The sequence below is a fragment of the Tachysurus fulvidraco genome, chromosome 1 (genome assembly GCF_022655615.1).
Source record: "Tachysurus fulvidraco isolate hzauxx_2018 chromosome 1, HZAU_PFXX_2.0, whole genome shotgun sequence".
Lineage (NCBI taxonomy): Eukaryota > Metazoa > Chordata > Actinopteri > Siluriformes > Bagridae > Tachysurus > Tachysurus fulvidraco.
Window position 1 is genome coordinate 10,501,118 of NC_062518.1, and position 13,226 is coordinate 10,514,343.

The window sequence follows — 13,226 nt, forward strand, 5'->3', positions numbered from 1 at the left end:
TGCTCAATAAATAAGTATAAATTTGATGGCCCTCGTCAGTGATTAGCCAAAGTGTTAATCAAGACCACAGAGTGTAGCTCACACCGATGATGTTCATAGATCTCTTCAGAACTGTGAGCTCAGCTGTAACACTGAATTATAGGGTATAACAATAAAAATGTTTAAAAAAATAGAATAGTATTGATACTAACTCATGCTTGAAGTGGTTGGAAAATACAGATTTAAATAATAATATAGAGGAACTATAGTTTACATTATTACTGCTGTCTATTAAACTCAGTGGCAGTGTTTACAGTTCTAAGAAGCTCCTTAGCCATGAGGCAAAGATGAAGCAGACTGAAACCACTTTATTTTCACAAGACACAAATCACATGGATTTACAAAATGAAGCGGAAATGTATATATGTAACTATAGCCTGTACTAAGACCATCTTGAAAGTAGGTTGATTCAAATGTTTTGTTCACACATGCACAGAAAGTGCTCTACATAGAGACCAAAACACAGCTCTTATAACTCTGCTACTTAAGAAAGGAAAAGATCCCCTAGAAAGAGCTAGTTACCGGCCCATTAGCCTAATTGCCACTGATGCAAAACTTCTCGCTAAAACCCTAGCTATTAGGCTCAACAATTGTGTCGGTAAGGTTATTAATTGTGATCAATTCGGATTTCTTAAAGACCAGTTTGCTTCCGATAATATCAGACAACTTTTTCACATCATCCACGGATCGGACTCCTATCAGGCCTCCTCCGCAGTCATATCACTAGACCCGGAGAAGGCCTTCGATAGAATTGAATGGGGGTTCTTATGGGCGGTCCTCGAACACCTAGAAGTAGGTTATGGATTCATTAATATGGTCAAAACCCTTTACAGTAACTGCTCAGGCAGTGTAATAACAAATTCTATGATATCCCGCCCCTTTACTTTGGGTTGTGGCACCCGTCAAGGCTGTCCACTATCGCCTCTACTTTTTACACTTTCAGTAGAGCCGATAGCACAAGCAGTGCGTCAGTCCTCAACTATTCATCCCGTTATTTGTGTAGATACATCACACAAAATTTCTCTCTATGCAGATGACATTTTGCTTTATGTGTCTGATATAGCTTCATCAGTCCCTGAATGATTGAGCCTTTTTGACACATTCAGTGCATTATCTGGTTAAATCCGCCTTAATGCCACTCAATGATTCAGCAAGACAGGAATATTCCTATATTCCTCAGATTCCTATAGTCCAACAATTTACTTATCTGGGCATCAACATATCATCCCCAATCTCCCAAATTAAAAAAAATAACTATCAAACTCTTCTGAGCAAGATTAAAGAAGATCTAATTAGATGGTCCCCCTTATGTTTAGCTCTTCATGGAAGAATATCCACTATCAAAATGAATGTACTGCCAAGGGTTAATTTTCTATTTTCCACCATACCAATTGCACCACCCGAATGTTTTCTCAAAGAACTTAATGTGGCCATTAGTAGATTTATATGGAATAAGAAAAGACCCAGAATTAGACAATGCAACACAAGAAACCCGATGGAAGTTTATCATTTCCGGATTTTAAATGATATAAGTTGGCTTTCCAGATGAGACCACTTAAAGTATGGGTTAACCCGGACTCTTTAATTACATGGCACAGCATAGAAGCAAACATTGTCCATCCGATTCGCTTACAAGATCTACCATTCTCTGCCTTAACAAAAGATTTCAGCAAGAAGCTTGGACCCATAATTGAATTTTCCTTAGAAACTTTAAAACAGATTGAAAAAATCAAGGGTGGTCCCTTCTTATATACAAAATCAACACCTATTTGGCACAATGTTGATATATACGGACCGGTAACAAGCCATTTGTATTCAAAGCTTGGTCTGATTCTGGTATTTATGTTCTAAGTGACATTTTTAATGATAAAGGCCTCAAGTCGTTCCAAGATTTAAGCACAGAATTTTCTATACCTGGTTTCTCTTTTTTTTTATATTTAAGATTAAGATCAGCCCTTAAAGCATCTGGTGTCCCCTGGTCTTCCAAGTTACAGATACATCCCCTTTGGTATCGGCTGGACCTTAAGATCCCTACCAGTGGCTTAGTATCCAAAATTTATGACTCAATTCTTTGTTCTCAAAATTCATCTGTTATAGCCACATATTCCTGGGAACGTGAAGACCTAGCCAAACCCGACTGGGACACTCTATGGGGAAATTGTTTCACGGCCTCTAAGAATCTGGCGCACCAGATGATCCATTACAAATCTATTAATAAGGCTTATCTTACTCCTAGTGTTCTGTACAAGATGAGGTTTAGATCTGATCCATATTGTCATATTTGTAATAACTCTATAATAGGTTCATATATGCATATATTCTGGGAATGCCCTAGAATACTTTCCTTATGGACTTATGTATCCTCCACTCTCTCTGACATTTTGTATATGGACATACCCAAGGATCCACTACTTCTTCTGTTACTAGATGACTCGACTCTTAAACTAAATACTGGTCAAAAAAGGATACTCTTGGCGGCCAGTACGGCTGCTAAAAAGACTATTCTGAAACTGTGGTTTGAAACATCCATTTCTACAAACTTCATCTGGCTATCTTTCTTCAGAGACATTGTTCTGTTAGAATGTACCACTGCCAAACTCAATGGTGCAAAAAATCGGACTATAGGAAACTGGGAAGAAATGACTGAAATTTTACTGGACAAATTGAAACACTGACAGCAACTTAAACGACTAAAAGGGCTTTGATCTTAATATTCTATTATATACTGTTGTACAATATTATTTCTTCATCATGGCATCTGATCTATATCTATATCTATAGGAGACAATTAGTGGTCTATAAAAGTGCAAAAAATGAACCAAAAATCTTTCTTTACTCATCTATAAAATGAAAATGAAATAGTGCTAACACTGTCTTCCAAAAAGAATGAGACCTGTTGTGTTAGATGTGTCTCTATACTATACAGTCCATTGTACAGTCCATACCTGGGGATTTGATGGCTTTCTTTGTCACACTGTTTACCTCAGGAGACACAGTGGTTTGATATACAAGCACACAGCACACAGTATAAGGGACTTGGCTGTTAATGTCTTGGTCAAAACTGTTGTTAAGTCTAATAAGTCTATAACTAAGCAGCATTTATTCCTCTTTAAAATAATTTACAAAAGGAATTACGTACAAAGCACTTATTCAGTTACTTATATTATTACTGTTAGCAAAACACACAAGATATACACAGATTACCGTCCAGACTAAAGACTACCCGTTTTCAGACTCTATATACATCTTTTTCTCTCATTCTGTGGGGGGAATTAGTCACATGGCTATTTGTGTATACTCTATATCAGATGCTCTTTACTAAATGCACTATAAACTAATTTTATTGATGTTCCTGCATGTGAAGATATGACACTGCATTTACACACTATGAGTAACCACATGCTATAACATCCGCCTTCCGTGGTGTTTCAAGGCTTTCAAATTTTCAAACTTCCTTCTGTTTTTTGCCACAGTGTAAAGAGCAGTAATGGCAGTGCAGAGTTTCTTCCTTCTGGTGATTTTTCTCAGTAAATGTCTTGGTGAGTGGATTTCTTCCTTTTTTTTTTTAGCATTATCATATAATCATGCTTTAGTTACAGGGTTATATTCTTCTGTGTGAGTTTTAATAGGAGGACAAGAGAAAAATCTCATAGGAAAAGATTCATTTCTTAAACAGGGAAATTACAATATAGACATATTTTAGTCTCCCTGTAAGTCTAGTAATCTTTAATGACATCTTCTTCCTCTTTCTTAAGGACATACTGAATTCATTTATACAACAAAGAATGAAGTAAAATTGTTCTGCGACACCAGCAAATGGCAAATAAGCACAGAGTCTGACAACAGAATTGATGTGAATTGCACAGTGAAGTGTGTTCCTGGTGAACAGCTCAAACTTAACAATATCCAGAAATTCTGTACAAATGAAGATTTAGATAAAGTTGAGGAAAAATGTCCACTAATAGCAACCGGTGGATATTTTCGATGTGTCACTGCTCTGGATTCTGGTTTCTTGTATCCATTCGCACCGTCTCCAAACACTGTCACCTCATACATAGTCGCTACTGCAAATGAACTCAGTGAGTAAGTTTTCATTTTCTGTATTTTCTCAATAAAATTCTTACTTTCAGAATAATCAGAAAAACTGTTTTTCCTTCAGTAACAAACAAGGCTGTGGAAAGATCTTCAGTCGTGCTCACTGAAGGTGAAGATGTACATTTAAACTGCAGTTTCAACCGTACAGAAGGATATGACAACACAGATTTTTCTGTGTACTGGATCAAGACCATTGAAAAGAAAAGTATCTGTGTTTATTCTTATGAATTTGAAAACGCTTATGGTATAAAGTATAATTTAAAATGCAATGTGCAAGAAGATCTGCTTCAAAGGTTCTCAAACCAAACTGATGGCAGAAACATCCATAACATCAGGATCAGTAACGTAACAGAATCAGATGCTGGACTTTATCTTTGTGCTTTACGAGTGAACACAAATAATAAAGCCAAAGTTTACTGGAAGATCATAAATAATGTTACAGTCAGTGTACATAAAGGATCTGAGGACAAAGGAAACAATTTTAGTGAGTTTTTGAGTTTTACATTAATACAATAGTACATCTTTGTGTGTGTGTGTGTGTGTGTGTGTGTGTGTGTGTGTGTGTGTGTGTGTGTGTGTGTGTGTGTGTGTGTGTGTGTGTGATGACAGCAATTTCTGCCTACCTACATTTTAATTGATGCTCATCTAACAGAAACCATCACTTTATGCACCACAATTCCCATACTACTGGCTCTTGCTATAGCTATTGTGGTGTTTATCTGGAAAAGGTCTAAACCCCCCCCAGGTAAGATCCGTGTTAAACTATACAGTAAATTATAAAAGAGTTATGTTCTGAAAGAAGCCATTTTTAATCTTATACTGTCACCATTAACAATGTTTTTTATAGGATCTCAGGCGATTGAACTACAAAGGTAAATAATGGCATTCAGAACCATGTGTTTTCTTTTATGACTTCTGTTATAACTTATTCCTGCTTCACCATGTTTTCTCAAACCTGCAGAGACCAACAAGGGGGTGATATGGAAGAAACGGCTGATGTGGAATGTAAGACTAGAATTTTTGTGTTTTGTCCTTTTTTACAATCGTTTTGAAGGGCTGTGTGTTTGTGTGTGTGTCTGTGTGTGAGTGTGTCGTGTGTCTGTTGGTCTGTGTCTCTGTGTGTGTCTGTGTGTGTGTCTGTGCCACTGTGTGTCTCTGTGTGTGTTTGTACGTGTCTGTGTGTGCCTCTATTTGTGTGTGTGTGTGTGTGTGTCTGTGTGTGTCTCTGTTTGTGTGTGTTTTTCTGTGTATGTCTCTGTTTGTGTGTTTGTACAGTATGTGTGTTTCTCTGTGTGTGTCTCTGTGTATGTATCCATGTGTGTGTCTGTGTCTCTGTGTGTCTCTGTTTGTGTGTCTCTATGTGTGTCTGTGTGTCTCTGTTTGTGTGTGTTTCTCTGTGTCTGTCTGTGTGTGTTTGTCTGTGTGTGTCTCTGTTTGTGTGTGTGTGTCTGTGCGTGTGTGTCTCTGTGTGTGTGAGTCTGTGTGTGTGTCTCTGTGTGTGGTTTTTGCAGGTGTGTCTCTCTGTGTGTGTGTCTCTGTGCGTCTGTGTGTGTCTCTGCCCGTGTGTCTCTGTGTGTCTCTGTGTATGTGTGTGTGTCTGTGTGTGTCTCTGTGTATGTGTTTGTACGTGTCTGTGTGTGCCTCTATTTGTGTGTGTGTGTCTGTGTGTCTCTGTGTGTGTTTTTCTGTGTGTGTCTCTGTTTGTGTGTGTTTGTACAGTATGTGTGTGTCTCTGTGTATGTATCCATGTGTGTCTGTGTCTCTTTGTGTGTCTCTATGTGTGTCTGTGTGTGTGTTTATGTGTGTGTGTCTCTGTTTGTGTGTGTTTCTCTGTATCTGTCTGTGTGTGTGTTTGTGTGTGTGTGTCTTTGTTTGTGTGTGTTTGTGTGTGTGTCTGTGCGTGTGTGTCTCTGTGTGTGTGAGTCTGTGTGTGTGTCTCTGTGTGTGTTTTTGTAGGTGTGTCTCTCTGTGTGTGTCTCTGTGCATCTGTGTGTGTCTCTGCCCGTGTGTCTCTGTGTGTCTCTGTGTATGTGGTGTCTGTGTGTGTCTCTGTGTGTGTCTCTGTGTGTTTGTTTCTGTGTGTCTCTGTGTGTGAGTGTGTGGTGTGTTTTCCTGACTTCTGCGTAGTGTCTCAGCGAAAGAATCCAGATCCAGTGACAACCCAATCCAGTGAGCAGTATGAAGTGCTGAAGATGTACAAATCATCGTATATGAATTTTTTTCCTACAGGTTCTCCGTATGCTGTAGGGAGGGGAGAAGAGGTGATTAAGTTCAAATGCAAGCAGGATGCTTTAAAGCAGAAAGACCTAGAAGTATCCACAGTCTATTCAGTTGTGAAGCAGAATGACTTGTATGAACCCGGGCTTGTATGAAGGTATATCAATACATGCGACTTTTTTTTTCCTTTTCTGATCGAAGAGTGAACATATTACTGAGGTGAAATATACTGATACAGGGCTATCAAGTGTCACGCATTTCAGTCTTTTATCACGCTCTTCCACCACACATTGTATTTCTCACGGAGAAAAACTGACAACAACCAAAAAAAAAAGCATATCCTGGAATTGTTCAGCATCATCCTGACAACACCTGCTCAGAACAAGTAGTCTAGGCCAGTGGTTCTCAAACTGGGGGCCCTGAGATTGTGCCAGAAAACATCTGAATAATAGAGGCCCCTGGTTCCTTTTTTCAAAAGTGACTGGATTGAACCAATTTGGGAGGCTATCAAAGATCACAGCCTTAGTTTTAATGCTCTCTCTCTCTCTCTCTCTCTCTCTCTCTCTCTCTCTCTCTCTCTCTCTCTCTCTCTCTCTCTCTCTCTCTCTCTCTCTGTAGGAGATGTCACTCTTGCCTGTCTTCAAAACTTGAGAGCCCTGCTGATATATACTGTATCTTTCATATTTTATGATTAAGATTTGTTTAGTGATGTACTGTATGGATTTCAGGATTGTCCACTTCCAAAGTTGTGCTGTATTTTCTCTCAATATTATTCTTGAAGTAAGAAAGTTTCAAGAGTTTGATTCATGTCTCTCTGTAATGAAGATATTTATGTTTATGAATAATAAATGTAGAATTTGTTTCCTGTATGTTGCATAATGTTAATGTCTATACAAATGTAAAATAAATATCTCGCTACAATAAATGGTGTACAGAATTCTCAGTTGAAAGTGAACATGATCTAACTATGTGGGGGTCATGCAATCCCACTTCTCTCACTGTGGTTGAAAAGTGCTATCTATGGTGTCTTTATGTTAGATAATTGTGTATTAAAAGAGCCAGCTTGTCTGGACAAACTAGAGAAAATATTTGCCCTAATTGCTGTCCTTCAAATAGAAAAAAAAGTGACAAAATGCCCTTTAGGGTGACCCTACATGTGGGAAATCACAATGAAATGTATGCTAGAGTGTCCTTCCAGTGGAGATTGTTATGTATGGATGTGATGCATATTACATACCCTGTAAGTGAGGAAACATGATGAAAGTGATGAGATGCAGTGCCCTACTGTTTACCCTATATGCAGTTAAAAACAGAAATGACTTGCCATGTAAGGGCCATCTATGTGAGATGTGAGAAAATATGCCCATTAGGGTGCTTCTATACAAGTTAATGCCCCAGCAAGCCTTTGTTTCTTTTCCCACTGCATGTAGGAGGTACCAGTTTTATTTTGTCTTGGCCCTGAAGATTTGGCAGCTTGTGTTTAGGGTGTTTAACTGCCTCACCCAAAGCTTCAAATAAATATTGTCACGATTGTCTTTCGCTTGTCACATCTGACAGTTCTATCAAACCCAAAAATTACCTGCATGCACTGTTTTTTTGCATCTTCTGGGATCCCCTGTGAATCATGATGCCTTGTGTAAAAGAAAATGTATTTTAAACATTCCTATTGAAAAACCTTTAGAGCTCTGTCAGCAAGCTCTGGAAGGTAACAAAGTAAGAGTCTTTAATGAAGCTCAAGCACAGATAGCACTGGAAAACACAGTAATTAGTCACGGTGTAGAAGAAACTCACACCAGTAACCAAGTCCGGGGGTGCAGAGTAAATATGGCAAACAGGAACAATAACAGAAATAAAATAAAAAAATTCAATACAGAAAAGTCCTAGACAAAGTCAGAAAGCATACAATAATCCAGCAAACAGGTCAATATAGAGCAGGCAGAGGCAGAAACAGGCCAATTATCCAAATACCAGAGAGGAAGCAGTGAACCAGGAAGTGCAGGTGAACGTGCTGAAAAACTCTTTATCTGTTTATTAGAAAAAATCTATTTGTATCCAGTTACATCCCTATTTAGACTGTGCTATAAGGCCTAGGGGTTACTTTGATTACTGACCTTAAAAGTCAAGTCAAGAAGCTTAGATTGTCATTTCAACCATATATAGCTGTTGAAATACACCGTGAAATGACACAACCTTTCTCAGAGCTAAGGACTTAAGTAAGTAGTCCTAGATACATAAAGTGCATCTCTGCAACCTGGTGTAAACAGTGCAGGACAAGACAAAAAGACAAAAGGCAGGACAAAAAACAGTGCAGAAAAAAACCCCCAAGACAATACACAAAAGACATTACACAAAAGACAATACACAAAAACAGGGCAGACCAGTGTAAATACTGTATGTTTAATCAATAGTATGTGTGCAGAAATACTGGAATGAACACAATAGCAGATGTTACATGAGGTAATGTAAAGTATTGTGCAAAACAGCAATCGACTGAAATGTGAGACAGCATGTGCAAAGAGCAAAAACAGTGTGCAAAACCGCATGTAAACAGTTTAATATGGTGGTTCTGTAGACAGCGATGTAATTTGGTGTGGGTCATTGCAGTCCATACAGTTGATTGCACATGTGTGTGTGTGTGTGTGTGTGTGTGTGTGTGTGTGTGTGTGTGTGTGTGTGTGTGTGTGTGTGTGTGTGTGTGTGTGTTGTGCTCAGTACAGTTCAGTTCAGTTATTGAGGTGTCTGATGGCTTGTGGAAAGAAACCGTTACACACTCTGGTCGTGTTGTATAGTTATATGATGATTATGTTTAATTGCACAGTAAAACAAATGAATTATGAGATAATGCAAAACTGATGATGCTTGTGAGGTGCTAGTGTCAGACCTGTATACTACTATGGCCTAGAGGTGGGGTGCATTGGTTTTAAACTATAATCCCTACATCAGTAGCCTGGAGCATGTACACACACTCTTTCTCTCACACACACGCAAGCACACACATGTATACACATACTCACATACACACATGCACGAACACACACATGCGCAAACAAGCACACTGAAAATCAGTGAAATTCAAGATCATTTCACAAAGAAAACTTCAAAACTTTTCAAGCATTTCATACTTCTGTTTTTTTTAGCTGAGTGCAGAAAGTGTAATACTGGTGTTGCAGTGTTTCAACCTTCTGAACTTCTTCCTTTTCAGTTGCCATGGTGAGTTTACACTTATCTTTTGCTTACACATGTTCTTGTGGTTTACACGTAATACAAAGCTCAAAAAAATAAAGGGAACACTTAAACAACACAATGTAACTATAAGTCAATCACACTTCTGTGAAATCAAACTGCCCACTTAGGAAGCAACACTGATTGACAATCAATTTCACATGCTGTTGTGCAAATGCAATAGACATTTATAGTTAAGAAAGAAATTATAGGCAATTAGCAAGACACCCCCAATAATGGAGTGTTTCTGCAGGTGGTGACAACAGACCACTTCTCAGTTCCTGTGCTTTCTGGCTGAAGTTTTAGTCACTTTGGAAAGCTGGCGTTGCTTTCACTCTAGTGGTAGCATGAGACGGAGTCTACAACCCACACAAGTGGCTCAGGTAGTGCAGCTCATCCAGGATGGCATTAATGCGAGCTGTGGCAAGAAGGTTTGCTGTGTCTGCCAGTGTAATGTCCAGAGCATGGAGGCGCTACCAGGAGACAGGCCAGTACATCAGGAGATGTAGAGGAGGTCGTAGGAGGGCAACAACCCAGCAGCAGGACCGCTACCTCTGCCTTTGTCCAAGTCAGGAACAGGAGGAGCACTGCCAGAAGCCATGCAAAATTACCTCCAGCAGGCCACAAATGTGCATGTGTCTGCACAAATAGTCAGAAACAGACTCCATGAGGGTGGGATAAAGGCCCAACATCCACAGGTGGGGGTTGTGCTTACAGCCCAACACTGGACGGGACGTTTGGCATATGTCAGAGAACACCAAGATTGGAAAATTTGCCAGTGGCACCCTGTGTTCTTCACAGATGAAAGCAGGTTTACACTGAGCACATGTGACACACGTGACAGAGTCTGGAGATGACATGGAGAACGTTCTGCTGCCTGCAACATCTTCCAGCATGACCGGTTTGGCAGTGGGTCAGTAATGGTGTGGGGCAGCATTTCTTTGGAGGGACGCACAGCCCTCCATGTGCTCGCCAGAGGTAGCCTGACTGCCATTAGGTACCGAGATGAGATCCTCAGACCCCTTGTGAGACCATATGCCGGTGCGGTTGGCCCTGGGTTCCTCCTAATGCAAGACAATGCTAGACTGCATGTGGCTGGAGTGCGTCAGCAGTTCTGTAAGACGAAGGCACTGATGCTATGGACTGGCCCGCCTGTTCCCCAGACCTGAGCACATCTGGGACATCATGTCTCGCTCCATCCACCAATGCCACGTTGCACCACAGACTGTCCAGGAGTTTGCAGATGCTTTAGTTCAGGTCTGGAAGGAGATCCCTCAGGAGATAATCTGCCACCTCATCAGGAGCATGCCCAGGCGTTGTAGGGAGGTCATACTATATTTTTGTTTTTCTTCTTCTTTTGTACGGGGACCTTGAGTGTTCAGAAAGGTGCCTTTAAATAAAATGTATTATTATTATTATTATTATTATTATTATTATTATTATTATTATTATTATTATTATACAGGCACGTGGAGGCCACACACACTACTGAGCCTCATTCTGACTTGTTTTAAGGACATTACATCAAAGTTGGATCAGCCTGTAGTGTGTTTTTCCACTTCAATTTTGAGTGTGACTCCAAATCCAGACCTCCATGGGTTAATAAATTAGATTTTCATTGATAATTTTTGTGTGATTTTGTTGTCAGCACATTCAACTATGTAAAGAACAAAGTATTTAATAAGACTATTTCATTCATTCAGATCTAGGATGTGTTGCTTAAGTGTTCCCTTTATTTTTTTGAGCAGCATATATTACATTCATTCATTTTCTACCGCTTATCTGAACTTCTCGGGTCACGGGGACCCTGTGCGTCATCTCAGGCGTCATCGGGCATCAGGGCAGGATACACCCTGGACGAAGTGCCACAAACACACACACTCTCATTCACTCATGCAATCACACACTACGGGCAATTTTGCAGAGATGCCAATCAACCTACCATGCATGTCCGTATATTACATATAGCTGTAAATATGCTTAAGTTTTGGTCCTAGCCATATGCCAATATTTAATTGATTTTTAAGTGATAAAATAACACAACAAGGTAAACACAAAAACAAGGACAAGGCTGGTGAGAAATGTCTGATAACAGCAACAAGTGGATTTTACTGATGTGTTCTGGATTTATCTTTCTTTTTTATATGATATTGGAGTTCTGTTTACTATTTCCCTGTTAAAATAAAATCCACGTTGAATTCATTTTTCTCTTCAGAACCAAAAATGTAGAGAGCACAGAGCGACCACTCACCGCTGAACATCGACTGATCCTCTGTAGAGATCGTCAAGAGCAACAAATTCCTTGGTGTTCATCTGGTGGAGAACTTCATCTGGTCACTCAACACCAGCTCCATCACCAAGAAAGCACAGTAGCACTTCTACTTCCTACAAAAACCGAGTAAAGCCCATCTCCCTTCCCCATTCTGACCATGTTTTACCGAGGGACTATAGAGAGCATCCTGAGCAGCTGCATCACTCTGGTTTGGAAACTACACCGTCTCAGATCGCAAGACACAGCAGGGGATAGTGAGGACAGCTGAGAAGATCATCAAAATCTCTCTTATCTCCACAACAGACATTCGTGACAGACGCTGCATCCACAAAGCCGACAGCAGGGCTCTCGACTTTTTTTGATTGGCTGATAAGTGTCAGGCTCGACTAAGACCTCCAGGGGATATGCGCTTGATTCCTGCCCAGTTCCATAGAGACAGCAGTGTGGACAGATACATTTTGGGTGCTGCAGCATATTAAATATATGATAAATAGTCCAAGTTTTTATGAATGAGAAATACGATGTGTGGCGGGAGAGCGTGGCAAAAGACCCAAATGAGTGTCACTCTCAATGCGTGACAATTGACAGCCCTGCGACAGCATTGTGGATGTCCCCACACACCCCTCACACACTCTTCACCCTCCCGCAATCTGGGAAAAGGTAGTATAAAATTCAGGTCCTCACAACCAGATGTGCAACAGTCTCTTCCCTTAAGCCATCAGGCTTCTCAACACCCAGAACTGAACTGTTATCAAACGAACACACACGCACACACATGCACGCACCCACCCACACGCAAGCACGCACACACACGCAAGCATGCACACACACGCACCCACACCACGCATGCACGCACACACGCACACACACGCATGCAAGCACACACACTGACACACACGCACTTGCATATTCATTTGATTGTTATTTTGCATACCACATTTCAATACCTCATCCAATTGCTGCTTTAACAGAAGTGTATAAATGAACCCTGTGTTTACAACCTTATATGTTCTGTACAACATACAGAATAGAACTATCTGGAGTTTTTTGTCCTGTAGGGTTTTGTTTTGCCTGTCTGCACTGCATTTTGTCTTAAAACAGTAATGTCTGTTTATAGGTGTTAGTGTCAGACCTGTACACTACTGTGGCCTAGAGGTGGGGTGCATTGACTTTCAACTATAATCTCTACATCAGTAGCCTGGAGCATGTACACTCTCTCTCTCTCTCTCTCTCTCTCTCTCTCTCTCTCTCTCTCTCTCTCTCTCTCTCTCTCTCTCTCTCTCTCTCTCTCTCTCACACACACACACACACACACACACACACACACACACACACACACACACACACACACACACACACACAAACACACAGAACACACACA

The 13,226-nt window shown here is 40.3% G+C and overlaps 1 protein-coding gene across 4 annotated transcripts; it reads left to right on the top strand.

Annotated features, from left to right (window-relative positions):
* The first annotated feature begins 3,440 nt into the window (after positions 1 to 3,440).
* On the top strand, positions 3,441 to 7,272 carry LOC113636770. Of its 4 annotated transcripts, none has more exons than XR_007143570.1 (8): positions 3,441 to 3,578; positions 3,795 to 4,118; positions 4,199 to 4,339; positions 4,744 to 4,879; positions 4,982 to 5,006; positions 5,096 to 5,139; positions 6,364 to 6,508; positions 6,970 to 7,272. XR_007143570.1 is itself a non-coding variant. In XM_047816508.1 (8 exons), exons 1-7 carry the CDS (start codon positions 3,527 to 3,529, stop codon positions 6,504 to 6,506), a joined length of 1,101 nt encoding a protein of 366 aa, XP_047672464.1. In that variant the 5' UTR covers positions 3,441 to 3,526; the 3' UTR covers positions 6,507 to 6,508; positions 6,970 to 7,272. The 4 variants fall into 4 exon arrangements, 3 of the variants coding, with proteins under 3 accessions (XP_047672464.1, XP_047672471.1, XP_047672482.1); XM_047816508.1 differs by having other exon boundaries at positions 4,199 to 4,618; positions 4,787 to 4,879; XM_047816515.1 differs by having other exon boundaries at positions 4,199 to 4,618; positions 4,838 to 4,879.
* The last annotated feature ends 5,954 nt before the right edge of the window (positions 7,273 to 13,226 follow it).

Bases quoted from the DNA above. Each gene is read 5' to 3' on its own strand.
- LOC113636770 (XM_047816508.1), top strand. From the start codon at position 3,527: ATGGCAGTGCAGAGTTTCTTCCTTCTGGTGATTTTTCTCAGTAAATGT. The intron at 4,119-4,198 runs GTGAGTAAGTTT...TTTTTCCTTCAG, and splicing joins CGCTACTGCAAATGAACTCA to TAACAAACAAGGCTGTGGAA. The intron at 5,140-6,363 runs GTAAGACTAGAA...TTTTTCCTACAG, and splicing joins AGAAACGGCTGATGTGGAAT to GTTCTCCGTATGCTGTAGGG.